Below are 27472 nucleotides of genomic sequence, written 5' to 3'. Positions count from 1 at the left end.
CTTACTCACAGGTCATTTTCTGGATAGAAATAAGCAGAGAAGTCCAGGCGGACATTTTGAGGCTTAGGTGTTAAAGGGTTAAACGCACATTTTCTGTAGACAGACCCGCTGGCGTCACTTCTCTCCATATAATGTTTAACAAAGGAAACGAATCAAGGACACGACGGCTGACACTCACGTCACCTCGATTGTTACAGGATCATCTCCGTCACAACCCGGCGTGCCGATTGGTCCATTTCCTCCTGGACCAACGAGAGGCAGCGACGAGCCAGAGCCTGCTGCCCGGGATCCTCGTGAACCATCAGCTCACCGTACAGATACACACCCATGGCCTGGAACGCACACACACGACAACCATGTACTTTTATTTCTTCTGTTTTTTTTGTGAAACAGCATGTGACGGGTGTAGTTTTCATCGTGTAAAACGGAGGGGGGAAAAAGTGTGTATTTACTTGGTCATGAACCAGGAAGTGTTCCACGTCCCCATAAGCCTGACCATACCCATGTTTGACCACAAGTTCACACCAGCGATGTCTCACCTGAAGGACAAAAAAAAGAATTAATAAAATCAAAGAAACACATCTAATGAATCTCTTTTTTTTTTTTTACCCTCTTATCAAAAACCTCTTATTAAAGACTAGCACATAGTCATAGAGAGGACAACAATCATTAAGGAGACAATTAAAAACAAACTAACGGAAGTGAAGACATGAAACCTTTACCAAACTGCATATAATCACATTTTAACAGAGTCAATAATAAAAGATATTACAGGGTTAAATTACTACACACTATTAATACCAGAGGTGGAAAGTAATGAAATACTTAGATAGGTCTTTTTGTGTACTTGTATTTTTTAAAGTTTTGTTTAAAAAAGTTTTGTTTTCACATCCATTTGTGACCTTTGACCCATATTGACTGTGTTTACATATTTTATTTTGTCAGCACTTAAAGATCTGCCTTCATTTAAAAACAATTCATGTAAAATGTGTGTCGACACAAGAAAGAACCACAACCTTGTTAAAAAAGTAAAGAAGCTACTTTTTTTTACTTTAACTGGAGTATAATTGAAAAAGCAAAATATTTACACATAAAACAAAGGCATTTATATCTTTGTTTCTTTCTTAAATTCTTTTTTTTCCTTCTGTGCTTCAGGCCACAAACTCAAACATGGCTCTGCCTCAGCACGACTAACAAAAGACAAACAGCTCATCTGACAAAGCTGGAAGTTCCACCGACAGCGAATGGGTTCATCCAGAATTTACAGAAATAACAGATGACAGCGTTTCTTTACAGAGGAATTAATGTAAAGGTCAAGTTATAAAAGTGTGACTTAATTCTGTGTGTGTGTGCATGTGTATTGTTTGTGCGCATGAAATCTAATGCCTGGCCTTTCTCACAGAGGATCAATGGGAGCTCTGTTGCCGCGGTTACAGGAGAGATCAGAGACCAGCTCTGTCCCTCCCGCAGCCATCATCGTTCATCATCTGCTTTGAGCGCACACCTGCGCAGACGCGTTTATGGGCTGTAGTCTTGTGGAGGAGACGGAGAGAGGATGATAAAAGAGACCGAAGAACGATAAAAAAAAAAATTCCGGATGAAAAATCTTTTAAAGCACTGTCACTACTTTTAAGCCTGACAGTTTCCCTTGGCTGTTTTTTGTGGGTGTTTCAATCTCCTCCATAACTATCTCCTCCACGCTCAGGACAATAAACTAGTCTTAACTTTGGAGAGTACAACATCCAAGCGTGGGATTTCTCGGTGATTCATTCCTTTTCAGCTTTGGGCATTTCTACAGCTCTTGTACAGAGATTTATTTTGAGCTTTTGACAAAGGAGCCAAATGGATCTTTTGTGCTCTGTCAACGTATGACCACTCTTTTTCTTTCTTTTTCTGCTTTGTGTCAGAAGTGTTGTGCTGCCCTCAAACTGTGTACGCAGCGTGACAACTGAGAAACGCTCACAGAATGTCATTGCAGGTTTTACATTTTTAATTTGCTTTTACACTGAGCCAAAGTCAGGGGGAGGATTTCCTCTCTCTGACAGCTCACTTTCTGGGTTCATGTTCAGTTCCTAAAATTTCAGCGTGTGTCCGTCACAAGTTGTGAGAAGCGTCTTGTTTCTGCACATGTGACACCTACTGCACATCTGCACATGATCTGGAACTGCAACTAACCATTATTTTCAGAATCGTTTTGCTCACAAACCGAAATGTTTCAGTTTTTAATGATTTCTTTGTTATCTGAAGCAAAGAAACAAGAACATATTTACAATAAAGGAGCTAAAACAATCAGAAATCTTCTTTTAATCATGAATAAAGCTTCAAACCGATTATCAAAATAGTTGACGATGAATTTAGTAATCGAGTAATTGTTTCAGCTCTAACATGATCCCTCCTCTGTTGCTCTTATTTTTTGTCCCTGTACAAGGGTTTTTGTGGCGTGAGGGTCTAAGGATAGAGGGTCTCCGTGGTGAAGCATTTGTGATGTTTGACTATATAAATAAAATGCAATTGACTTGACTTGAAGCGCACACTTTAGGCCACATCTACACGGAACTGGAACAAAAAAGTAAACAATCTTTAACCTTTGCCGTTTTTTAAAGACAGACCAAACTACAGTGTTGAGTCACGACCTTCTAGCATCATTTTAACTACTTTCCGAGAAGGAACTTTGCCACACGAGTGAGCTTCACCTAACTGTAGGGCAGGAGAGTCTGACTGTAGACACACACACAGAGAGACAGAGAGAGAGACACCATGACCACACAGACACAGAGTCAAAGAACAATCACTCGTCTGTTCATTCAAGTAAAAAATAGAGTCTGTGAAAATAGGTTTTGCTCTCTCCCCCCTTTATTTTATGATTCAATTTCACTGTTAATCTTCAACACTTGTTTTTTTATTTTTTTATTCTCCCCCCCGTGTCTGAAGTCACTGAGGACAGGATGTGTTCTCATGATATCCAGCGTCTTTTCAGGCTGTTTTTAGTTACTTTTCACCGACAGTAGTTGGCCACAACTGACGGATAATCTTTGGACACGAGAGTACGATGACGAATCCAGAGACAGTGAATGCCAGCGCAAAAGAGAGAGGTGGGACTAATTACATCGCCGGTTTCCTAAAGTAGCGTATTCGCTGTCTACATGAAAACGCAAGGGACTCTGGGACACGTTACTGTGAAAAATACAGTTACCCAAAATGCCATTTCCGTGTGGACGAAATGCCAATTATGCGTGTTCACCTACACCCGTTTCCGTGTGGACGGGCCCCTTTAGACTCCGCCTCTCAGTCTCTGCAGAGTGAAGCGACGTTCACACGTGAGAGAGTGCGGTCATGGCATCTTTAAATCCTCACATTTACTCTGCAGCCTCCGAAAATTAACACACAGTCGTTTTAATTTGTCCAACACAGGATTTCCACTTCCTCTTACTGTACATCCTAAATGTACTATTAACATGAGTAACTAACAGGTCTAAGTTAGCTGGATCTCTTCACCACCACGTGCAGTGTGTGTGTGTGTGTGTGTGTGTGTGCCCGTGTGCCCGCCCTCTGGTGCCATCCCTGCCCTTTTGGCCTGAGAAGCCCCAGCAGCTGTTCCATGTGCTGGGTTACATTCCTGGGGAGAGCCCTGGGGCAGAGCAGCTGCCTGGTGCACCTCTCTTTACCCCGTCTTTACCCCGTTTCCTCTCAGTGGGCCCCCTTTCCCTGACAACACATGCAATTACACAGTGACATTCCTTCATTTATTACGGCAGCCTCCCACACCACTCCTTCACCCTCCCACACCACCAGTCCTGACCCACACGCATGAACACACAACTGCTACCACTTTTTAAAATTCTAATCAACAACATCATGCTGGTAAGGTTAGGTTGTTACCATATTTTCAAGAAGGTGTTGTTGTAATTGCATAGTGTATATGTCGGATTCAGACTTTCGTGTGATTACTGTTCACTTCCTGGAAATGTACATAGCAACTTTCCAAAAGTATTTTTTGAATGTTACTTCACTGTATTCAATGTATAACATTCAAAGGACTTGAACGTTGCGACATTCAATCACTAAATACACCATTAAATAATGACTCAAATGTGTCTCACATTCATTCACATTGGAATTAAATACATACAAGTCTTATTAAATGTGTCATTCATTCAAATACCAAATTCATTTAATGAAGTCATTATTTAATGGTGTATTTATTGATTGAATGTTGCCACTTTGACTAGTCCATAGTTTTCACCTGTTTACCTATTTTTTTTATGGCTTATTTAGGATTGTTTTGAGGAAAAATACAAAATAAAATGGTATAACCCCCTTCTGTTATCTTTGTGGGAGGCCGGGGGAGCACAGCCCAGCCCCCACCCCCCAACAAAAAAAGACAAGATCCTAAAACTTACTGACTTGAAGAACCATGAGGAAGTGAGTCTGACACCTTGAGGACTTCAACAACACAACTTCATGGTCTCTTACTGTCAACTGAATTTCTGCACTACTTTCAAACTTCAGACCAAAATAAGTTAAAAGTTAAGTTAAAAATACTAGCAACGTTTTGTTCTGCAGCAAAGGAAGAATAGCTTCTGCTGGAAGAACAAGACTTGTATGTCTGAGGTTGTCAGTTCAAGTCTTATGATAACCCCCAAGTGACTGTTTTCAAAATTCTGACCAGGACGAGAAAGTTAAATACACTAAGTAAGTCAGAGAATCATCATCAGCATGAATGGCTCACACCATCAGAAGGTGTCTTTGATGTCTGAGGTTGTGAGTTCAACTCTTGCAATCAACTGAACTTTCTCCAACTTTAGAACTTCAGACCAACATAAGAATTTAAAAATACCAGCAACATGTTGTTCTTCAGGTCAGTAAGAATAGCTCGTGCTGGAAGAATAAGACTTGTATGTCAAAGGTTATGAGTTCAAGTCTTATGGTGAACTGTGTGAGTGCGATGTTCAAAGTAAACAGTCAAAAGCTCTAAGAGAACCTGAAGAAGTGAAGTTGCAGGTAGCTCAGTGGACAAGAATACTGCTGTGAAGTCCAGAGCTCATAGGTTCAGTTCTTGTGAGGACCAGGATATTTTAGAGGTCAACAGCCAAAGTGAAGATTGAAAGGAGACCGAAAGTCCTAATTACAGCAGGAATTGGTGGTGCAGTGGTTTTGTTCACAACCATAGGAATGTGTGAGTTACAAGGTGACCGGTTCAGTTCCACAGCCTTGCAGGTTGCAAGAGGTGAGGGTGAGGTTGGAGCAGGGGCAGGTAGTGAGAGGTGTGAGGTGAAGAGAGGAGGGGAAGGGCAGGTAGTGAGAGAAGAGGATGGGGCAGGGCAGGTAGTGTGAGATGAGGAGAGGATGGGGCAGGAGGTGTAAGGGAGGAGAGGATGGGGCAGGGGGTGGTGTGGTGTGAGGTGAGGAGAGGATGGGGCAGGGCAGGTAGTGTGAGGAGGGAAGGGTCAAAGGTCAAATACTTTATATTACACTGTGAAGCAAAAGGTAACCGCATTAAGACAGGTGGCCAAGGCCCCACCACCTGAGTGTCTTAATGCGGATTTAAGACAGTTGGATGGGTGGGGGCCCACCATTCCAACTGTTTTGCTTGCTGGACTCTACAGGTGTGGCCGTTAGGTATCTTGACACTCCGACACCCTGCTGCAAGCTGACACATGCTGGCCACGGGGCGGTACGACTCACTCGCGCCCTCCTGGCCACGGGGTGGTACGACTCACTCGCGCCCTCCTGGTCACGGGGCGGTACGACGCACTTGGGGTTGGTCACCTGGTGTGTTGTGTCAGTCAGCAAGAGGTTAGGTCACCTGGTGTGTTGTGTCAGTCAGCAAGAGGTTAGGTTTGGTCTGTTCCAGTGAACAACTGCAAGGTTGGGAATGGGAATTGAACCTGCCACCTCACTATTGAGACACAACCTTATGGTTTGGAACAAAGCCACCACACCACACAGGCCGCCTTCGTCTAGGATTGCTGACTGCTTTTAATCTTGAATTTGGATGTGGAGTTTTAAAAGCACCTGCTCCTCACAAGAACTGAACCTATGACTTCAAGACTTCACAGCAGCGTTCTTGTCCACTGAGCTACTTGCTCTTCACAGTTCTTCAGGTTCTTCAGGTTCTTAGAGCTTTTGACTGTTTACTTTGAACACTGAACTCAAACACTTGAGTTCTTCATAAGACTTGAACTGACAACCTCAGACATACACGTCCTGTTCTTCCAGCAGAAGCTATTCTTACTGAGCTGCAGAACAATACATTGCTGGTATTTTTAACTTCTTATTTTGGTCTGAAGTTTGACAGTAGTGCAGAAGTTGAGTTCAAAACCTCAGAGACACTTCTTAAATGTCTACATTTTCTGCGTGGTGGATTTGAACCAGTCACAGCCAGACTGGCACAACTTCACGGTTGCCAACAAATCCACCACACCACGAACCCTTTCGATAGTTGTAAGAAGCTCTTGGTGGTTTTCAGTCTTCACTGTGGCTGTGGAACTTTAAACCTTCAAGTATAAAGGAATTGAACTGTCAACATCAGGACTGAAAGGCAGCTTTCTAACCAGCTGAGCTAACTGTCCACACTCTCCCTCAGGTTTTCTCAGACCAATTCACTCTGTGTGTTGAATATTGTGCTTAAAAAGTTGCTTCATCCAAGATTGGAACCCCTGACCTCAGGAACTCTAGTCTTTGACTAAACCACATGAGCTATTTGTCCTCATGTAGGCTCTCTTAAACGTTGGACGTCTTTCAATAACAGATGACCCAAAAACACCAAAAAACGTCACTCTGATGAAGTATTTGAGAATGTCTGTGCGGGATGCTGGGCTACATGGTTGGTTGGTTAGTGCTCTTGCCTTTAAACAACAAGGAACAAGGATCTTTCTGCATGGAGTTTTTCATGTTCTCCCCGTGTGTGTGGGGCTTTTCTCTGGGTTCTCTGGCTTCCTCCCACAGTCCATCAGTCATCTGCCGTTTTGTCCCTGAGCATGCTGTGCCAAGCTCAGCTGTCATAGGGTGATAGGCGGGGTACACCCTGGACTGTTCACCAGTCCATTCAAAACATGCAGTACGGGGATTAGGTAAATTTGTAGACTGATGAAATATTTAAGAACGTCTGTCCCACAACATGGGCAATATGGTTGGTGTAGTGGTTAGTCCTCTTGCCTATGCAGCGAGAGGACCAGCATTCAAGCCCCGCTTAGAACACAAATCTTTGTGCATGGTCAATTTAGAGTGACCAATAATCTAATCCCCATATTGCATGTTCTTGGACTGTGGGAGGAAGCCGGAGAACCCGGAGAAAAGCCACACACACACGGGGACACTATGAAAAACTCCATAGAGAAAGATCCTTGTTCCACCTGGGTCTCGAACCCAGATCCTCTTGTTTCAAAGGCAAGAGCACTTACCACTACACCAGCCGTGCAGCCCAGCATCCCGCACAGACATTCTTAAATACTTCATCAGTGTGACCTTTTTTTGGTGTTTTGGGTCAACTGTTGATGTCCAACATTTTAATAGATTTGATGAGAGGACAAATAGCTCACGTGGTTTAGTCAAAGACTCGAGTTCCTGAGGTCAGGGGTTCCAATCTTGGATGAAGCAACTTTTCAAGCACAATATTATACACAGGGAGTAGATTGGTCTAAGAAAACCTGAGATTTTGGACAGTTAGCTCAGCTGGTTAGAGAGCTGCCTTTCAGTTCTGATGTGGACGGTTCAGTTCCTTTATACTTGAAGGTTTAAGGTTCCACAGCCAAAGTGAAGACTGAAAAACACCAAGAGCTTCTCCCAATTATCCAAAGGGTTCGTGGCATGGTGGATTTGTTGGCAACCACAAGGTTGAGCCAGTCCGGCTGTGGCTAGTTCAAATCCACCACGCGCCAGACCGCCATCATGTCAACGTGGCCTCAGAGTCACAGGACACACATGTGGAATCATGGGTCCACATCACATCCTGTTGCATCCTTTTTTTTGTTTGTTTTTTGAAGCAAGAATTTACATACTATTACTTATGTGTTTGCACTCCTTGCACAATCAAATTGTATTGTTTTCCTATTTAGTCATTAGCCCAACGGCATCTATTAAGGCTGTAATCCCTCTCAAGGTTTTCTCCCGTTAGATTTTTTTGGAGTGAGTGTTTTTGCTCACTTGAGGAGCTGTTGTTGTTTTCAGTCTAACATAAGCTTGTGAAGCCCTTTGAGACGTCTTGATTAAAGGCTCTATAAATAAGCTTGAGGTGACTGTTTTGGGTTTTCTTTTTATGAGACACCCCTGGCCTTGTTTTTAAACTTGTTTCCCCTTGCACTGTTGTCCCTTCCTCCTCTCCACACGCCACATGTCGTGGGGCCGGTAGACGCAGACAGTTCTTGATGTGGTTCACTTAGTCCTCCAGTCACTGAATGAATCACTAACCTGTGCACTAAACACAATACAGCCTGTCTGCTTGACCAACAGATGGCCTCAAACACACACACATACACCCACACACAAAAAACCACATGCACACACAAGCACATGCATATGCATGTCCGCGTGGAGAGTCACACAGCATCTTGCATCACATGAGGCTCATAGGAAAACAAAGAGAACCAAAGTCACGCACACTTTCTCATACATGCAAACACATGCTCGGCCTCATACAGATACGCTCATGCACATATTCATGGTCACTCGCACTGTTCACAGATCAGCCCCACTGCACGCACACCGCTGTTCGGCCACATATTTCCTTTCACCGTTGTGTACATAATCGCGCAGATTACATACAGAGGAACTTGAGCTCGCACGCAAGAATTCACAGTGACTTCACCCAGAGAGAAGCTCTTTTGTCACTTGTGCTGTACAGTGTCACTCCTAGACTTTATTCTGCTTTGACTGCAGTCAGATATGTTTAGCACAGCGCTAGCAGTTGGTCAAAAGACAATATTTTTCAGCAGCATAATGCTCTATTATACTGCACCACATCTATTTCAGCCAATATAATGGCAGTGCACATGTCTATATATAATATACAGTATATGCTCATGTTGTACTCATTTTGGGTTTACATTGTGTATATTAGAGGTCAACTGATAGGGGAATTGAATAGATGATAGAATAATAACTATTAGGCCTGCTCAATTATGGGGAAAATAATAATCACAATTATTGGCGTCAAAATTGTATTCAATGATTTCAACGATTACTCTTTGACTTGAACAACAGCACGTGAAATATACTGCACATTAAAAGTGGCTTTGAAAATGGCATTTTTGATTAACCTTATGAATTGACCTTTAATATTACTTATTATAAATGATGTCTTTAGTCTTACCTGATGACGAGTGGGACAGGACGTCAGACACCGTTACAGAACTAAAAGCTAAATTTAGGAGTAATAATCTTGTAAATTTGTAATAATTGTTTTGTTTCAATTATTTTGTTTCTGTTCATCGTAATTGGAACACAAGTTTCGATTGATCACACAGCCCTAATAACTATTATTTACTAAACTATATGTCTGTGCTTGAACTGCATCATTAGCAGCCATAAAAGAATTTATGAGGTTCACTGAATGCACCTCGAAGCTTATCAGGCTGCAGACTCCACATTACTAGCTGTGATGCGCAGGTCCAGATTCAGGAGTCTTTAAACTGTTGTTTTTTGTTAATAATCATTAAACACACATTATTCAGCAAAGACGGCCTTAAATTAGCAAATATAGCCAGTGACCCATAGGCCCCATTTACACCTGGCATTCCAATGCGTTTTCTGTGATTGGATTGCAATCAGATAGCACCCGACCACTTGTAAGTACAGGTGTAAATACACCTGTTATTCGATCTGACAAACCACTTTGGGAAGTGTTCAGTGGTGCATCGTGACCATATTGGACAGAAGTGTCTTTCTACTCAAGGGTTGTGGGTTAAATTCCCAAGTATGTCCCAGCAGCTTGTGAATGGGTAGGAAGACGACCTCCCTACCAGTGTGACTTCAAGTTCAACATGTTAATACCTTGTGTAAATACATGTGGTGAAGAGCTATCCAATCACAGAAAATGTGTTCTAATGCCAGGTGTAAACGGGGCCAGAGTTTGTGCAGGTGTATTATTAGCCAGTAGCAACCGTGGCTGTGGAGCATGGATCCATCGCTCTCCACTTGAGGGGCAGAGGCAGCGTAGCCATCAGTCACTATCAGAGCCAGGATCTGCTGATGTCGATAGGTTGTAAAATGCTACGTTGGAGGCAATTAATTGGCCAAAACAATGAATCAGTTGACCTCTAGTATATATTTATTTAATATCTTCTATATTTTCTAAACTTCCTGATGCTTGTGATGTAAATGTACTATTTATTATCTTTACTTTTAGGGACTAATAAAGGGAAATCCTATCTTACCAGAGAAGGCTATGAAGAAAAAGCCCCAATACAAACTAAATATTAAAACTCTCGTCATTCATGTTGTAACAAATCCTCATAAGAGGATGTGCTGCATGTTTGTGTCTCAGTGCATTCTGAGTCGATGCATTACCACCACCTTTCAGATACTATCGCAGTCATTAGTATAATCCAATATCCATCCACTCTGAAAAGCTCTCATTCTCTTTGAGGCAAACAATGAGGGACTATGGGGGCTGAACCACACTCAGTCCTGTATTTATCTAAGAATTTTAAACAGATCAATCACCGCTCTTCTGATGGGGATGTTGTCTCAGACAGAGGGAAGATGTGTGAGACCTGGAGATAAAAAAAAGAGCCATAGACAGAAAGAGAGGAGGAAAAAAAACTGACCACAATTATAAGAAGGGAGATGTAGGAGATTAAGCTCTTCTAAGATTGCCAACATTAGAGCTCGACCATTGCCTCGAGGCAGGTGTGTGCAGCTGTGTGTGTTTGTGTGAGTGTAAATGTGTGTTTTTTCATGCACAGCTATATCCATAATGGCCCTGTTTATTTTTAGAAAACATAAGAAGTCGTTTCCTGGAAATTGCAGAGGTGAATCTGCTTTCATCTGCCAGGAAAAGAGTCCTCAAGAGGCCCTAAACCTAAAGCTGGACCTGAGGGCAAACGTGGAGTGACCGTGAGGTCTATCATGAAAAATGAAAAGTAATACAATAACCTTAAGTCGATGACGTTTCTGAAAATAATGAAGTATCTGCAAATCCAGAGATTCATTTAAAAAATACAGAGTTCGATGAACTCGTTTGTTTTTTTTTATTTGCGGGAACGTCATTAAACTGTCATTAAACTCATCTTTCGTACAGTAACGTAGCCAGAGCGCTGGCTCTGTACAGCCCAGACATCTGTGCCTCATTATATACTTTATTGCTCCAACAAAACAGCTCGTATAACTGATAAGAACTTGTAAAAAACTAAATATGTACCAAATATTTCTTTTCAAGATGAGCCATGTGTTAATGATTGAGGTTAGCGTGGATTGTTTACGGGCTCTGTCCACAGCTGTGCTGTACAGTAAGGAACTCTTGAGAAGTCTAGACACACACACAGCAGAAGAGCACAAACAGATACACACACACTCTCACAAACATTGTTAATAGTACCATTAAGGAAGTTTTTTTAGCAGCACTAAAACATGAAGTGAATACTTCTTGGATTTAGTCAGTAAAGACGGCTGTAAAGACGATCACTGCTATTACAGCGGGAATGACTGCACATTACAAAGTATTGTTTCTGGACGGGAACGCGGACGAAAACTACTTCTTATTATTAAGTCTTGAGAACCATGGTTCCCAACCTGGGGTCCAAGCCCCCCTTAGGAGCGTGCCAGAGATCACATGGGGGAAGAGCTTTGACTGTTCTGAGTTTGTGAGGTTAATGTAATTATATTTGTGCATCCCAAACAGACACACTACTGGATAATTGGAAGTCAGTGTCACCCAAATAAAAACTATAATTTTCTCAATTTATTAAGCTATTTATCACCAACACTTGATCACATTCCTGTTGTGTGAGAAATGTCAAAGTACTCACCGAGATCAAAAAAAGAAAACAAGGCAATACCTTGGTTTTGATTTAATGGAAGCACAGGACAGTTTTAATCTATACACACTATGAGAATAGGAACAAAACCCTACAACTGCTGTTTATTTTTACATATGAACTTTTTACTTTATTCTTTTCTGTGTGCGTGCCCTGGACAAGGGTTCGGGTCGGGGGGCCTGGTTTGACACAAGCAAGGGGGGCTTCAAGGAAAAAGGGTTGGGAACGACTGCTCTAAAACAAAGGTCTCAAACTTGGCCCCAGAGTCTATTTCATGTGATCTGCCACTTAAAATCAAATTAAAGGATGTCTCTCCTTTCATTTTTCAGGTAACTTGTGTCTTCATACATGCTCACTTGAGCATGGGCAAAATGCAAATGTGTCATTTTACCTCAGCGTCTTGACTCTGTAGGTTGTAGGTCTTCTTCAGAGCTGGCATTGTCGCCGTGCTTAGCTTCGACTCCTCCAACAGAAGCTCCAAGAGCATCACCAGCTGCTCCGACGTCAACTGAGGAGACGAAACAATTTGTGAGATTAATAGTGCTGACAAATACAAACTCCCTCAAAAGCTACGCTGAGACAGGAGGCAAAATCTTTTTGCAAAATAAGTGTTATTTTTCTCACACCGGCAACTTTACAATACGTAAGAAACAACATTTTTTTTCCCACGAAAAAATACTAATTTTCCCCAAGTTTCATTATCTTCTCTGTGCTAGGAAAGGTTTGATGAAAAGGAGATGTATTAGGCAATTAGCACAGTTTTACAGTAGCATACTGTAATAAAACAGAAATGGTAATTAAATAAATATGGATAACTAAGTCAATCTCATACAACTGGGAAATATTACAAAACAGGCAAAAGAGGACAGACGAAGAGGAAAATATGATTTGGACGGGGGACAGCAGGAGAAGTGAAAGAGAGCAATGAATAATCTTTTTTCAAATAAACTGCAGAGGGGTGGGAAAAAAAAGAGCAACAATGTTCAGGGACACTGCCAAAAAAGGGACATCTCTCAGAGCAATTACTCTCTGTAGTTTGTTTGATTGCAGTGAGACATTTAAATGAGATCGAAACAAGGAATACAAATTTAGAGGAAGGAGAAAGGTTCAGTCAATGTTTTACTGTTGCTTTTTAGTAGCAATAATGTACAGCGATGCTGAGGGAAATCTCACGGAAACAACCTATTTTCTTCTGACGACTAACATCAGCAAGGACGGCTGCAACTGAGCGGTGATTTTGGACGATTATGCCGAGGAGGAGGGACGTGGGCAGTGATATGAGAGAACGACTTCCTGCACAGGGGACAACTGTGCCCAGCCTTGCCTGCCTCTCTCTGCTAGATACACCCAGCAATCCCAGCCACACTTTCTCTCTGCTCCCAGTCTGGGGACTCAATTAATGTCTGAGGGCTCCTTGGAGACAAATGTGAAAATAGGCATAAAATGTGTGTGTGTGTGTGTGTGAGAGAGAGAGAGAGCAAAGAGACATATAAGAAAATGAGAAAGAGGTATATGACAGAGAGAACACCTTTTTAAGTTAACACAGCCAGCGAGAACAGTAAATAGCTGGATTAGGGTAATATATATATTCTTAAAACACAGTCAATTCACTTAAAACTGTCTTTTGTAAATGTCCTCCTTAGTACTGCTGGGAAATACTTGACCTAAAACCAGGACATATTTCAGCATGTAGCTGTTGGAGCAGAGGGAATAACACCTAGACGCTAGTTGGCAAATGCTCAAATCAAACATTACTACCACGGCTGCTACACACACACACAAACACACACACACACAAACACACAAACACACAAACACACAGGTTTGCACAGATATTCTTTTTAAGACACTTAGTACATTGACTTGCATTCATTTGGACTGCCCAAAGAAAGCATCATCCCAAAACTTAACCATAACCACTATTCAAATTGTATCCCTAAACTTAGCCAGTTCCTCAGAGATCAGGTTCAGCCTCATTATGACCAGGTTTTAGTCTCCATGAAGACTACTGGTCCTGACAAAGTCATGTGTTCATGCCAGAAAAGGTCATAAAGAGGTAACAAAAACACATACACACACACTGCTGATCATCTAAGTCCATGCAAAGGTCGGATCTCCAGTCTTTTCAGTTGCCCTCTGTTGACTCTCCTCCTCCTCATCCTCCCTGTGTCCCTCCTCCTTCCATGTTGTGAGGGCTAAGTGTTGTCTGAAGTGGCGTCTCCATCTCCTAAGGGTCTCTTTGGGGCCCACCCATAATCTCCTCACTAAAGCACTGTTTACTTACACACACACACACACACACACACACCACTACAGTACTTTGTTCCCGTTGTGCTGTGTATACTTATAGTAGTAATCAATACGTTTATATCAGCGTCTCCAAAAGCATCGTGGTCAATGATGCTACATTACAAAACTCTCTAAGTAGTTATCATTATCCTCTCTCTCTCTCTCTCTCTCTCCCTCACACACACACACTGTACACAAACCAACAGAAATGTGAAAATCTGCCTCATCACACATAACATCTGCATTCAAAATCACCACAAACAAAGCACATTTTACAAAATAGGGGACTTCAAAATCAACTGTCTTTTATACTTCTTTTTCAGCTTTACCACGTTTCGAGGGAACATGCCGTGATTTACTTTACTTTAACTGGCTCCAGTGCATAGGTGACTCGTGATTGGGATCATAATTTATTTTTTTTTGGTCTAATGATGCAGCAAAGGCAGACTACCATGGTACCGTCAGGTACCACGAAACACAATGTCGTTATTGAGCATAATATTTATTTATCATTAAACACTAACTGCCTCCAATTTATCTGATGCCTTAAGATTTGTTAAAACTGTCTGCATTCAGGTTATTGTCATGGAATAGCGATTAAAAAACAGGATATTCGAGGGGCTGAAACAAAACATCACGTGTACTGCAGGGAATGGGGTGGCAAGGGAAGGAAGGGGGGGTGGGGGCAGCGCAATTACAGGGGAAAAGGTGAACTCCATGGCTGAGTACTCCCTTATTAATGGATAGAGTCTGAAGAACACTTGGCACATGAACATCAAACACACACACACACACTGTCCCAGGCCATGACCAGGTCATGGGTACTTTAACAATAGCCCTTAATAGTGCGGTGCTGAAAGCACTTTACAACTGAAGAGGGAAACATATTCCCTACTATCTCAAACCATGTGAAACTCTCTTACACACACACACACACACACACACACACCAAGTTCTGTCACATGAAAGAAGCATTTTATTCACATACTGTCCATCAAAGCTGAGGAATGCCAATGGTGGGAAAGCCAAAACATACTTTTTCTCTTTTTGACACACACACACTTATATATATTAAACTAGGCTATAGACACTTAATGTCATATATATATATAAATATAGTTTGTGGTGGACATCAAGTGTTTTTACTTCCTTATTGCAGCCGTTTGTCTCATTGAGCTGTCGGTCACTGTGGCGAAACGTGCATGTGTGTTATTTGTGTGTGTGTGTGTGTGTCATTGTTCTGTTGAAGCTTTGGAGGTCAGCGTGTGACGGGGACATTTCGGCAGCATATTTCCCAGAGGTCCTCGCAAAAGCTCATCTCAATATAGAATTGTCGTAGGGCCGGCTTGTGTCAGCGGTTACATGTACGCGTGTTTTTTTCCCCACTATTTTATTTATGATGTCCATGTGAGTGAGATTGCAGGTGGTGTTATGTGTGTGTGTCTGTGTGAGTGTCGGGATGTGTTTTGTTACATCTTCTGGGACCTTTTCTGGTATAGACATTGACCTTGTCAGGACCAGTAGTACTCATGGGGACCAAAACCTGGTCCAAATGAGGCAGAACCTGATTCCTGAGGCTTTGGCGCTGTGCAAAACCTGTGTGTGTGTGGTTGCGTATGCGTGTGTACATGTTTTTTACATGAATGGGAAGCATTTTGAAAACATTTGAGTTTCATGGGTCAAGGTACCCTGCAGGTTTGTCTTCCCTCAAGTACTCTCTCTCTCTTTCTCTGCTGTGTGTGTGTGTGTGTGTGTTTGTGTGTGTGTGTGTGTGCACATGCGTGTGTGTAATAGCCCTGCTTACAATATCCCACTACATCGCAAAATATTGTATTCATAATTTAGCATAGTCTTCCCTGTTTGCAGATGTGTATCATATTTTCCAATACGTGGCCCTAGACTGTACAGCCTTAAAGGCCTTTTTAAGGGTGTCAGGTTTAAGTTAAGTTATTTGTATGTGTGTGTGTTTACATACGTGTGTGTGTGTGGGTGTAAGAAAATATGGGTCTCAGCAATATTAGTCATGCTCCTGCTGTCGCATGTTTGTACAGAACAAAATGAGTCAGACCTCTTAGGCTGCTGCTCGCAATGTGTTTGTGTTTACACTCAAATGACGTTTTATTGTGATATTTCTACCTTTAAACACTAATCAGGCTGCAATTAAGACGTGGTTAAGAGTGACCAAAAAAATCTGCACCACTTCCTTCTCTGTGATTGTGTCAGAGATGAAAAATGATTGTCCAAATGTTGAAAAAAAAAAAAGAAGGGAAATTTTTACATTTTATTCTGTGCCATTCCAACAATCCATCACTTGTTCAGTATTTCCATAGCAACTGCAGTGAGTACCACTCTCTGCGTTCTGTGCCGTGCATAGGAGAGTGAGCCTGTGTTCCTTTTAAGGAGCCATTATGCATTAGCAAGATTAATTTGAAATCTTTCCATTTTCCTTCATCTATTTCTCACATCCTCATGTGCTAAGCAGGCTCATGATCTGCTCGTCTCCTGCTCTCCTTCATGGTCATTCACCATTTACCATCACAGTTCTGCACGAGCCATCTCAGACAACCTCTGCGAAGTGAATCATCACAGCCGTCGCCTGAGTTTCTGCTTCTACTTACTTTTCTGCAGAGCTATAACTGCCAGCCTATATCTATAACTTAAGTCCTTCAAAAGTTGTTGCAAATGGATGGTATTAAGAAAAAAAAAAAAAGAAGGAAAATGACTAGAAATTGTCGACAAGAAGAAACAGTGATAGCACATAGGACAAGGAAGATAATAAAAAGATAGAAAAGGCACCAGTTGGATTGTGTAAAAGTTAACTATTGGACTAAATGACCATAAAATCTATATATTAAGAGAAGCTCTCCCCTTGCTCTTGCTGCCATTAAATGGAACACAAAAGTATTGTGAATTCTTTCTTTTCATCCCTTTCCTCCTTTCTCTTCCTCCTCTCACTCCCTACCTCCGTGGTCCGCTGCTTGTTCAGTCACACTGCATTATGGGGGTTGGAGACATTGAATACGTGTGACATTATAAAACCAAACTGTGATTTCTGAGAGCCCACTGAACCGTGTGTATGTGTGATGCCATTCAACTGCTCGGCTGCCTTTTATTTCTGTCTGACCACAGGCTCATAAAAACACACTCTGGCACCAGCAGCTAAAGGCCTCAGCCCACGTCACCTCAGGTGCTAAGGTTTCACTCATTCTTTCCCTCTAATCCTTCTCTCTCTCCCTCTCTGCCTCTGTCTGCACGACTCACAGTCTCCATACCAACTCCCTTTCACTGGTCCAAACTGTGCGTCTGGCTCCTCCAATTAAAAACCCCTCCCTGCTTCCTTTATCTTTTTTTCCGTCCGTCTTTATTTTACACTTGATTTAGGGGCCCAAACGTTTATCTCCACAAACTGCAGCGGCAGGCTCATGTCGTGAGGAGGAACAGAACACCAGGCAGCTGTTAAGATTCTCTCAACAGCCATGACAGCATAAATAGCATCACAAATATGTGCACTTTTAATTAGCCTGTAATTGCTCTATACAGCTGCACGGAACCCAAATGCACGACAAAAAGAGGCAGATGGCCAGGAACGAAACACTGAAAAGAGACACACTGAAAATCAAATAACGTACAGAAACTGCCAGTGGCTGGGAAATGTGAAACCTTGGCAAATTCAAAATTCATTTCCCTGAAATCCCTACCCACCACTCTTCTTAAATGGTAACATATTGCCTATTTCTCCAATGAATTAAGTTAAAGTGCAAGAAATAATGTCCCGGACTGAGTGTTTCTACCTTTTCCTGAACAGAAACAGCAGCTTGACAGTGTGTGGGAGAATTTAGTAAGAGATACAGCGGTAACGAGAGAGCACTGTAAATATAAATCATATAAATACGATAAGTGGCGGAAAAAAAAATAAAATTCACACACAGCAGGGACGGGATGCTGCAATCTTGCGGTTTCATGCGGCTTAAAAAGACATTTTAAAGTGGCCTGCTGACATTACAGGATTTGTAAAATAATTTCCGGTAATGGTCCATAGAAAGCACTCATGCACACGATTACGCACACACACACACACACACGGGGTGAAGATGCTGAAAGGTTATCTTTGAGTCACAAATTACAGCTGTTATAAAAGAGCTTTCCTTTTGTTATCATCTCCTCAAATGATGTCACACCTGCCTGGTGATGACCTCACAGATAAGGGTGGTCACAGACAGACAACCTCAGTGATGACCTACAGGTGTGACTGTGTGCATTCTGTTCGCCCTCATCATCAGTCTACCGTTCCATTTCAGTGGCAGTGATTTCTCTCTTTTGTATGTCCTTGTATTCTTTAAGCGCCGACATGTCAGTGTGTAGGTACCAGCAGACCTCATTGCACGCCAGCCACTGGACTGGAAAGTGCGCTATATGGGGCATGTGTCAGTATGGGCTCAAACTAAAGGTGTGGTCTAAAAGGTTCATGCGGAAAACCCACGATAATTGGCGTATGACAGAATGTATGTCACGCAGACATAGAGCGTACAACCTGGCAAAAGCACCAATGCATTACTTTTCTCTTTGGAAACTGCTTCAATAAACAGTTACCACACCCTTACAGAGAGGGATGAGGGTGTACGTGTTTTTGATAGTGTTTCTCTTTTGTGTGGGTCTGGCTATTCCATGACAATAACCTGAATGCAGGCAGTTTTAACAAATCTTAAGGCATCAGATAAATTGGAGCCGGTTAGTTTTTATTGATAACCAGACAAACCAGACAAAAGAAATATAGTTTCTTAATCTCGATTTCCTTTATATTTCTTTATAATAATTGTTTACAGTCTTAGAGTGACTCAGGGTTACATTTCATTGTGGGTTATATGAGAGTAACGATGCATGTGACAAAACTCTTGAATCTTGACAGACTAATCACCGTCGAGACTCAAGACATGCAGAGAGCTTTTGAGTGCGTCAGACACAAAGGGACAAATGAAAAGGTGAAATCGTGGTTCTGAAGTTCTGTGACCTTGAAACCACGAGGACTGTCGGAATCGACCGTGTCATCAGCGTACCTTCTGATGCGAACGCGGTGAATGTCAACAGTTAAAGTGGGAGGACTGTTCACTAAGCACGAGTATGAACATAATGGCAAACAAAATATTCACGGCACGTGCGGCACACTGCAAACACACAAGTCTGTGTGCCTCAAGTATGCTGGATACATCTTTGAGCGTGTATAATAAAACGAGTGACGACCAGCTACCAGCGTGGATACGAATACCCGATATTTAACCCCCACCCTCATGACTTTCAGGTTCACGGCCTTGGGTCAATGCGGGCTTAGCAAGAGGCCAGAGCGGGGTTTCAAACCTGGGGTTAAGCTTAAAAAAGCGCACACATGACCTGGTAGTAGAGGGGGAAAAAAACAAACAGGACACATGTGTGCATGAGGCATGTGCTCCGCTGCTCATCAGATACATTTTTGCTTCATAATCGCTTTTGTGAGCGTGTGCTGTTTGTTATGTAAAATGCTATGTTCCTGCAATTTGGCATTGATCATGGAGGCAATTAATGTGTTTTCTCTCCTTCTCATTACAGGCTCTGACTCACAGTCATTCACACATACACACACCTCCAAAACAGGGTACGTTTAATTAATCTCTGGCACTCTACGCTTTGGCGGAAGCCACAAATCTAGCCGTCTCCAGTGGATTCCTCCCTCGCCTCCCTCTTACCATTCCTTCCCCTCCCACTATCTATTGTTTCATTCCTAGTGGAGACACAGAGAACTCCTCAAGCACTGCGCACATTTCAGTTAGATCACTTTCTTTTATCTTTTCTCCCCTTTCTTCACCATTTCGAAAAGCACAACTTAGGACGGTCTTTGATAATTCCTGTCACAGGGAGGCAGAAACAGGCACTGGCCTCCTCCTCGTTGTCTCAGTGTCTTTTTCATATTTACTGGAAGGGCCTTACATCCACCTACCTCACACATGTGTTATAACCAACCGTAGAGAGTCACAACTGGGGGCTAAACCCAAGTCTAGGCAGTGGCTGCCCCTGCGTAACCCATGCAGCCTCAGTTAAAAGACAGTGGCCTTTAGGACAGAAGTAAGAACAAAAGGAGAGCTGTTTGTGTGCGAGAGACAAATATCCGTAGCATTTGTAGCGCAGTGACACATCCAAACAGCTGGACATCAGCTTAAACAAAGAGAGAGCATTGGGGGAGAACAGCGAGGTACAAACTCACACGGACAAACAAACCCCATGTAAAAGCCACTAAGAATTAATCATACTAACAAATATACCTTGTATTCAGTGCTCGACATAGCTCATAAATATGGGCGTTAGACCTCATTGTACTGAGTGAGTGACATGTGCACTTGTTTGAAGTCACCAAAACATAATCATTTATTGTTCTTTGCAAATGCAAGCAAGCATTTTTATTTTCTTTTAAACATATACATCCATTAGGATTAAATGCTCACACGAACTAACTCAAATTAAAGCAACTGACAGAATTGGTCGTGTTATTTTTATCTCATTATTATTATTACTATCAGTGGAGAGTCTCGGTGTCCTGTGATCCAACTACATCTTGCTTTGGGGGATTTTTCATCCTGCCAAGAACATGATTCCGAGTACAATGATGACGTCTCAGTCCAAAATTATCACCATGTTGGAATTCAGTTGAGCTCGCAAACACACTCCGGTACATCCAGTTACTTAACAGATATACAACTGCTCCTATCCCGAACATACTAATAAATACAGGAGTATAAAATGTGATGAAGGCTGAAAATAGCAGGGTGCCCAGGTTTAATTTCCTCACGTCATTTGTTCTGGCCTAATCTTGGGAGGGTGAGCGCAGCCCGGAGGCTCCTACTTAAATATTATCCCAGAGGAGAAGGAAAACAACGGTGGCTACCGTCCAAACAGCCTTTCCTTCACAGGGCTGTGGATAGATATGATCAAGGGTGTCTTCTGCTTTTGATTATAATAATTATAAGGGTGAATAGGGCACACACACACAAAGAGAGAGACACACACCGAGTAAAGGGTTAAACAAACTTTTGTCCGGTAACTCCTGCTACTGAATCTTGGCAATTTTTACCATGCCATTCTGTAGTGATTGTGCTTCTAAATGTCAGCAAACACACTGAAGGCAAAAAATGTCAGAGCGCACACACATGCGTGCACACACACACACACACACACACACACAGGGAGAGAGAGCTTAGATTTGTCATTTCAACCCAGGCTTAGCCAGATGTCAACAATAATAGGGGCAAAATGCAAACATGGACCTGCAATGGCCTCGGCAGTGGAACGATAACATTCTGCTGAAAGACAGAAAAAGGGAAACAGGGATGATACTGGCAGGCAGAGTCACACAGGAGGAAGAAGAGATAGCATAGAGAGAGAGGCAGAGCCATCAAAATGAAAGGTCAAATTCAGAAAGAGAATACGGATTCTCCTACAGATTCCGAGTTAAAGACTGAGTTTGTCTTCCTGTGGCCGTCTCAAGGCTGACACACAAAAGACACATCCATATTTGTTGTGTGTAACATATAGTAGGGTACGTGTGCTGTGTGCGGTTTAAACTCGGGGTTTAAGCAGCCCGAGTGGACAAAGATTTGCTGCACGCACACAGCCACATGACACACGACAACACAGAAACAGGAGACAGAGAAAAGACAGAGCGTCACACAGAGGCATGGACAGAAAAACAGATGGAAAGTAATTCAAAACCTGTTGTTTACTTTGCATTAAAAAAAAAAAAACCAGGAAGACAATCCTTCGTTTTTTTCCCTCCTCCCCGATGATAAGACCACTTCCAGCTTGGCAGCACATTATTTCCCAGACTGGGGTGTTTTGGAGCTTAAGCTGTCGCCTGCAGTATGGCTGCTGGCAACAAGTGAATGGTTTTTACATGCATCTGTCTGACTGTCTTAGTACTACAATACACCAGACCTTTGGAAAGATTAAGGCAGTAGTCATGTTGTCATTCCCTGGCAACGTGAAAGGCAGTGCAAACAGCTTTTTTTCCTTGTGATACAATGCCCTTATCCCCATTATGACTTGTTCAGAAGTCATTTTAGAATACAGTTTTATTTATATTGCCTCTGTGGTGTTGGGTCATTGTGTTTTGTGTGAGTGAATAGGATGAATCTTGTTTAAATGAGCAATTTTGTTTGAAGATATCACCTTGAGATTCTGCAGGAAACAATGAGCATTTCATTCAATAACAATAACAATAACTTTAAACTCTTTTTCTTTCTTTTTTTAATGAAAGCAACACAGCAATTTAGGATAAATGTAAGACTAGTCATCCTGTTTTTACATACTCAAAAGTTGGCCTGAGATATGAGATTCCTATCTATTATATTTTATTGGTTTCATGCGATTTCTTTTATATTCGGCATCTATGTGCCATTACTTGGCATGGATTAAGTGTCTATATGCGTCTGTTTTTCGACAAGCCTTATTGCGTTAGGGTTGTCTGAGGGTAATGTTCACACACACCCCAGGAAAGACAGATGTTTTAACACTCAGCACAAAGCGTTCATGTGCACACACGCACGCAGACACACGACGGCGACATTACCGACTGTACCTATGAAAGCTATGACGTGATGCTGCCTAAATCAGGTTTTATGTGAAAAGCATTGATTCATTTCCCCCACAACTAAAAAGCCAGCTCGGTTTTACAGCCCAGCCCAACATTGAACATGACGCTACACTCAATATCTTTTAGGAGTCACTGGGTGTAACACTGTGACCACAGCTCTACAGCGAGCGTTTATAGCACTGCATTATACCTAATGCCTATACTTGTGTTTGAATACACTCTAAACTAAATAATGTACAGTTGTGGGAGTGCAGTTCTTGTTTTTGTACATTTTGTGGCAGCCACATTCAGCAGGCTGCGTTCTCTCTCTCTCTCTTTTCTCTCTCCCTCTCTTTTGCTGATGCATTTTCCATGTGTGCTGGAAAGACAAACACAGCTGCACTTTAATGACACTCAAATGCTTCTGGGATTCAAAATGCATGCGCGTGTGTGTATGTGTGTACTTTTTGACCACTTCAGTGAGAAGCCTGTTAGTCTTGTTCTGTATAACTACCCCTAACTACCCCCAAACACCTCTACCCCCCACCCGAAACTCTTCTCCTCACCTTGTCTTTGTGTGTGCGTGCATAGGAGAGTTCCCCTGAGAGTCATGAAGGACTAAGTGGTATTTCTGAGCTCCTTCATGCCTGCCACGAAAAAGCTTGTTTGCATCGTCAACCCTGACTAGTGATCCCTTTATGCCTCCGTCCTTTTTTTCTTTTTTTTCTTTTTTAATTTCTACATCCCATTCACGAACACACACATGCAGACAATAGGGAGTCCTCGGACGAGATGAGACAGGCTGTGAGCTTCAGATGACCCCAACAACAGAACTGCTGCTGAGTGATAAATGAGACAAATACGCGCTTGAGCTCACTCCATCTCACTTTCTTTCTGTCATGCTCCTCCCTCATTAACATGGCAAAGATTAAGCCATCTCCTCTTTCTCCTCTCTTCCCATCTGCGACACGTGCTGATAGGTCAACTTGCTCCTCTAACTCATCTTTTTCCATAAGCTTTTTGGTATCTACTGTAGCTTTTAGTACTTAGCTTTTTGTAAAAAAAAAAAAAAAATTAACAGTAATGAGGTTTTTACAAGGTGAGCCTGATGCGATTAAACTGTCAGATAAATACACTTCATATGTTCAGTTTTTACAGCGATATCCTGTCTCTTTAAGTGTATGTGGCTTAATTTGATTTAATGATTATACATTAAACATCCAACGTTTTGTCACTTATCACTTAATAGTCTAGCTTCAAGAGGACCTGCTTACTGTGCAGAAACACTCAGAAATCCTCAGATTTTCAGACTCTGGTCTCTTGAACATACTTGTTATCGATCATAATCTCTCCTCTCGCTGTGTGCTGCTCCTAGTGTTTTTGCATAGGTGGTTAATGGATGCACAATTTCTACTGTGTCTTATCCTTATATATTTCTTATTCTATTTGTGTTACTACTTTGTATGAAATGGGCTGTACAAAGAAAATGTGATTGATTGACTTGATGGAAAACAAAAAGGTACAAACTCAAATAGTTACACAAACAGGCACACAAACAGACCGGACAGTTTTATTGGCAGGTAATGCTCAATCGATTCCGAAGCCGGTATGAGAGAAGGCTGAATCAAACAGCACTTGTTTGCCACACTGATCCCTTGATTTCTCGCACAATCTTTCTGCCCAGTCTGCACTTTTCAAAGAGATACTGCAGAAAATGACAAAGCCACTACAATACTTTTATTGATCTGTTTTTTTACCCAACCCCTGCAGTTGTTTCTGTAAATGTCTTGGATTCACCCTCTATCCCCTCTTGTTGATGTGATTGGTCTCTATCTGAGCTTATGAGTTGAGCCTCCAGGAATCCTCTTTCTAGTGCACTCAAGAGGAATGTTGTGATCTGCTCTTTTGTAGCTACCATGTGTGTGTACTTCTGTCCTTGTTGTGGGTCAATCTACTGGTGTCATAATATAATGGTTTGCACATCTGCACTACTGCTGCTGCTGCTGCTGTTCCACTCATTTCCCCTTTCAATTTCTTCACAACAGTTTCTCAAGCTAAGTTCCAATTATTCACACCAGTGAGAGGAGACTCGCATCCATCTGTCCATTAAAGAGGCAGCACACATGCAACTTTTGTGTCCCTCACAGTTTAGGGTGGCATTATTGTTTGGTGACTGTCATCAAGACTTTTACTTTTCTTCAGAGCAGGTGATGTGACATAATAAGGATCTCTGCCAAAAGCTAACCTGTCATGTGTATGTGATGCAGATGTGTTTGGAAGCAGGCAAAAGACAGTAGCTGTGACTGAAGAAACAGGAGAGGAAAACCAGTAGCCTCTAAATAGACTTGTAATTTTTCCTGCTGAGTGCAATCAAGGTTTTTAGGGGACCAATATACTGCAGTTTAAAGTAAAATTTCAGCATTAATCTTTTCATCTATTCACCATCCATTTATTATTTCATTATAGCTCCTCCTCCTTTCAGACGAAAAGGAGAGTCCATGAACCCCCTGTCTGCTTTTGAAAATGACAAAACTCATTATCACAGGTGATAGTAGATCAAGCTTAATTCACTCAGTCCTATTCGGCTGGTAATAGGACTGTGTTTTATTACTACATTGCTTTCATACTCTATTGTTTATTTTATTATGTTGCAAAGAAGCACTCTTTATGGACCACATGTTACTGGTTTTGAGTGAATTTGAAACTGAACCAGGACATTCTGACAAGTTCAGACATAAAATGTGGACATGGTTTGGCCACGTAAAGTCTGTATTATGCAATTATGCTGCAGAGCATTCTGATTCTACTAATACCACTAACTTCTGCATAGAATCCTCTCAAACAGTACGTGAGTATTTATGGATAAGAGCCACAAAAGCACAGTCAAGTGTCAAAACAAACTCAGTTGCTATTAGTGGCTTCTGCCTATGACACACCAAAGGCAAAGAATCATAAGTGGAAGGAGATACTGGCTGAGAGAAGGAAGCCAAGTAATGTTATATCATTTCATAAATGACCTCTAATTGAGATATTGGTCATTGACTACAGTCCTGGCTGGGAATCCAAGTTTCCATTATGAGTAACTACTCAGCCTTCTAAATCCGCTTGTCTGTCCACGGCTTCAAAGTGAACCACAGTTAAAATTAACCATAACCATAACCCTATAGCTATAGGTACACCAATATAAAGTTCTGTTCAAATAGTGCATGGTGTCGAGGCGGGTGGGAGGGGTCCTATTTTGTGAAGTTGATGAGTGCAAAATCTCAGCTCATTTACTGTCAATGACAGGATTGTGGCTCACAGAGCAGGATTCAACCTGAGCTGATTCCCATTTGGTTTAATGACGGAGAAATACGCACACACACAGACACGCAGACACGCACACGCACACACACACACACTTTCTTCCAACCATTTCCCATCCTGATGTGATGAAGTCTGGCCGGAAACAGCCATTTCCCTGAATGTTCCCATCTCCCTCATCCCTGATTCATTGCCAATAAATCACAGAGGGAGGAACGAATAGAAATAGAGAGAGAAAGAGATGGACTGAGTATAAAAAGTGTAAGAAAGACAGAGTAGAAAAGTAGGATGGGGTGACAGTGTAAACCAGGAGACCAGACACTAAAGATAGGAAAACAAAAATGAAGGAAAACCAGATGTTAGATGAGACATTTTCAGAACTACTCGAAGATCGACCTTGAATTGCCAAATGTGAAGCAGAGACATCTTATCAAAGAAAACAAGGAAAAACACAGATGTAACAAAAACTTCCTTCCTAAGCGGATACGCTTTATTTCATGGGTACTGGTCAAACTCTAAACAAACTGAGAGAGGGGAAGATGTAGTTAGTTAAAGAGAAACAGACAAGGCAGCTGAGTAATTGCCTACTCAAGCTCTTTTGTTATGACCAGCAATTTATTACACATGTGTATAAATCGTTAAAGTCTATGACGGCAAAACATGGATTGTCAATTGTTGTACATCTCCTATTCTTCTGCTGCGTCTACAGCAATCAAAGTTATGAATGACTGCTGCACAGAACAATACAATATGCACATTGCTCTCCATGTTTTTTTTCCCACCCTCTATACTTACAAAAGCTTTGGCAAAGTAGCGTAGGCCACCTGCAAACCCCACCCTACTGAAGAGGCTTTTGATCATGGCTTCGTGTTTACTCTCCCACAGGGGCTCCGGTTACCAACACTAACTCCTCTCTTCTACCATCAACAGTGTACCTCCACTTAACACAGGGGATTCCAGTCGCCACTTCATTTCTCTGTAGGTTTAAATTATCTCCTGAAATAGAAGTTGGCTTCTGTGTCAGTATGGCAAATCTGCACTGCTAAAAAGAGCAAAGTCTTCTTACTAGAGATACCTCAGCTTCTGGCTTCAGACTATTAGAGTTTAAGGCTATCATTTGTACAATGAGCTGCTGACATAGATATGCAGTATCAACAACAGCCATGCACGTCATGGAGGTAATGTAACCACAGATTGTAAAAAACATCAAACTCATATCATCAGGTTTGGTATAATATGACCGTGATTCAATTTAAGAGTGAAAACTGCTGCCAGTGTATGCATTAATGCAAAGTTGAATTTTTTTTAAAAA

The 27472-nt window shown here is 41.9% G+C and overlaps 2 protein-coding genes across 3 annotated transcripts in view; one reads left to right on the top strand and one right to left on the bottom strand.

The window, feature by feature from the left end:
• The window catches only part of fancc (FA complementation group C), a 34484-nt gene extending 33898 nt beyond the window's left edge, over positions 1-586 (top strand). Inside the window, exon 16 of the mRNA XM_044025929.1 lies at positions 198-586. The gene's annotated coding sequence lies outside the window, so the exon portion shown is untranslated. The remainder of the gene's footprint in view (positions 1-197) is intronic.
• LOC122769410 (aminopeptidase O (putative)) overlaps positions 1-27472 on the bottom strand; it is a 73657-nt gene that overhangs the window by 6870 nt on the left and 39315 nt on the right. Inside the window, exons 15-17 of one of the 2 annotated variants that reach the window (XM_044025927.1) lie at positions 12367-12483; positions 453-539; positions 179-332 (exon numbers count right to left, since the gene is read on the bottom strand). In XM_044025927.1, the coding sequence (XP_043881862.1) occupies positions 192-332; positions 453-539; positions 12367-12483 (345 nt within the window). In that variant the 3' untranslated portion in view covers positions 179-191. The remainder of the gene's footprint in view (positions 1-178; positions 333-452; positions 540-12366; positions 12484-27472) is intronic. The other variant, XM_044025928.1, reaches the window with a different exon arrangement.

Source organism: Solea senegalensis, linkage group LG5 (genome assembly GCF_019176455.1).
Source record: "Solea senegalensis isolate Sse05_10M linkage group LG5, IFAPA_SoseM_1, whole genome shotgun sequence".
NCBI lineage: Eukaryota > Metazoa > Chordata > Actinopteri > Pleuronectiformes > Soleidae > Solea > Solea senegalensis.
The sequence above is the reverse complement of the archived record's forward strand: the minus strand, read 5'-3'. Positions and strand labels throughout refer to the sequence as shown.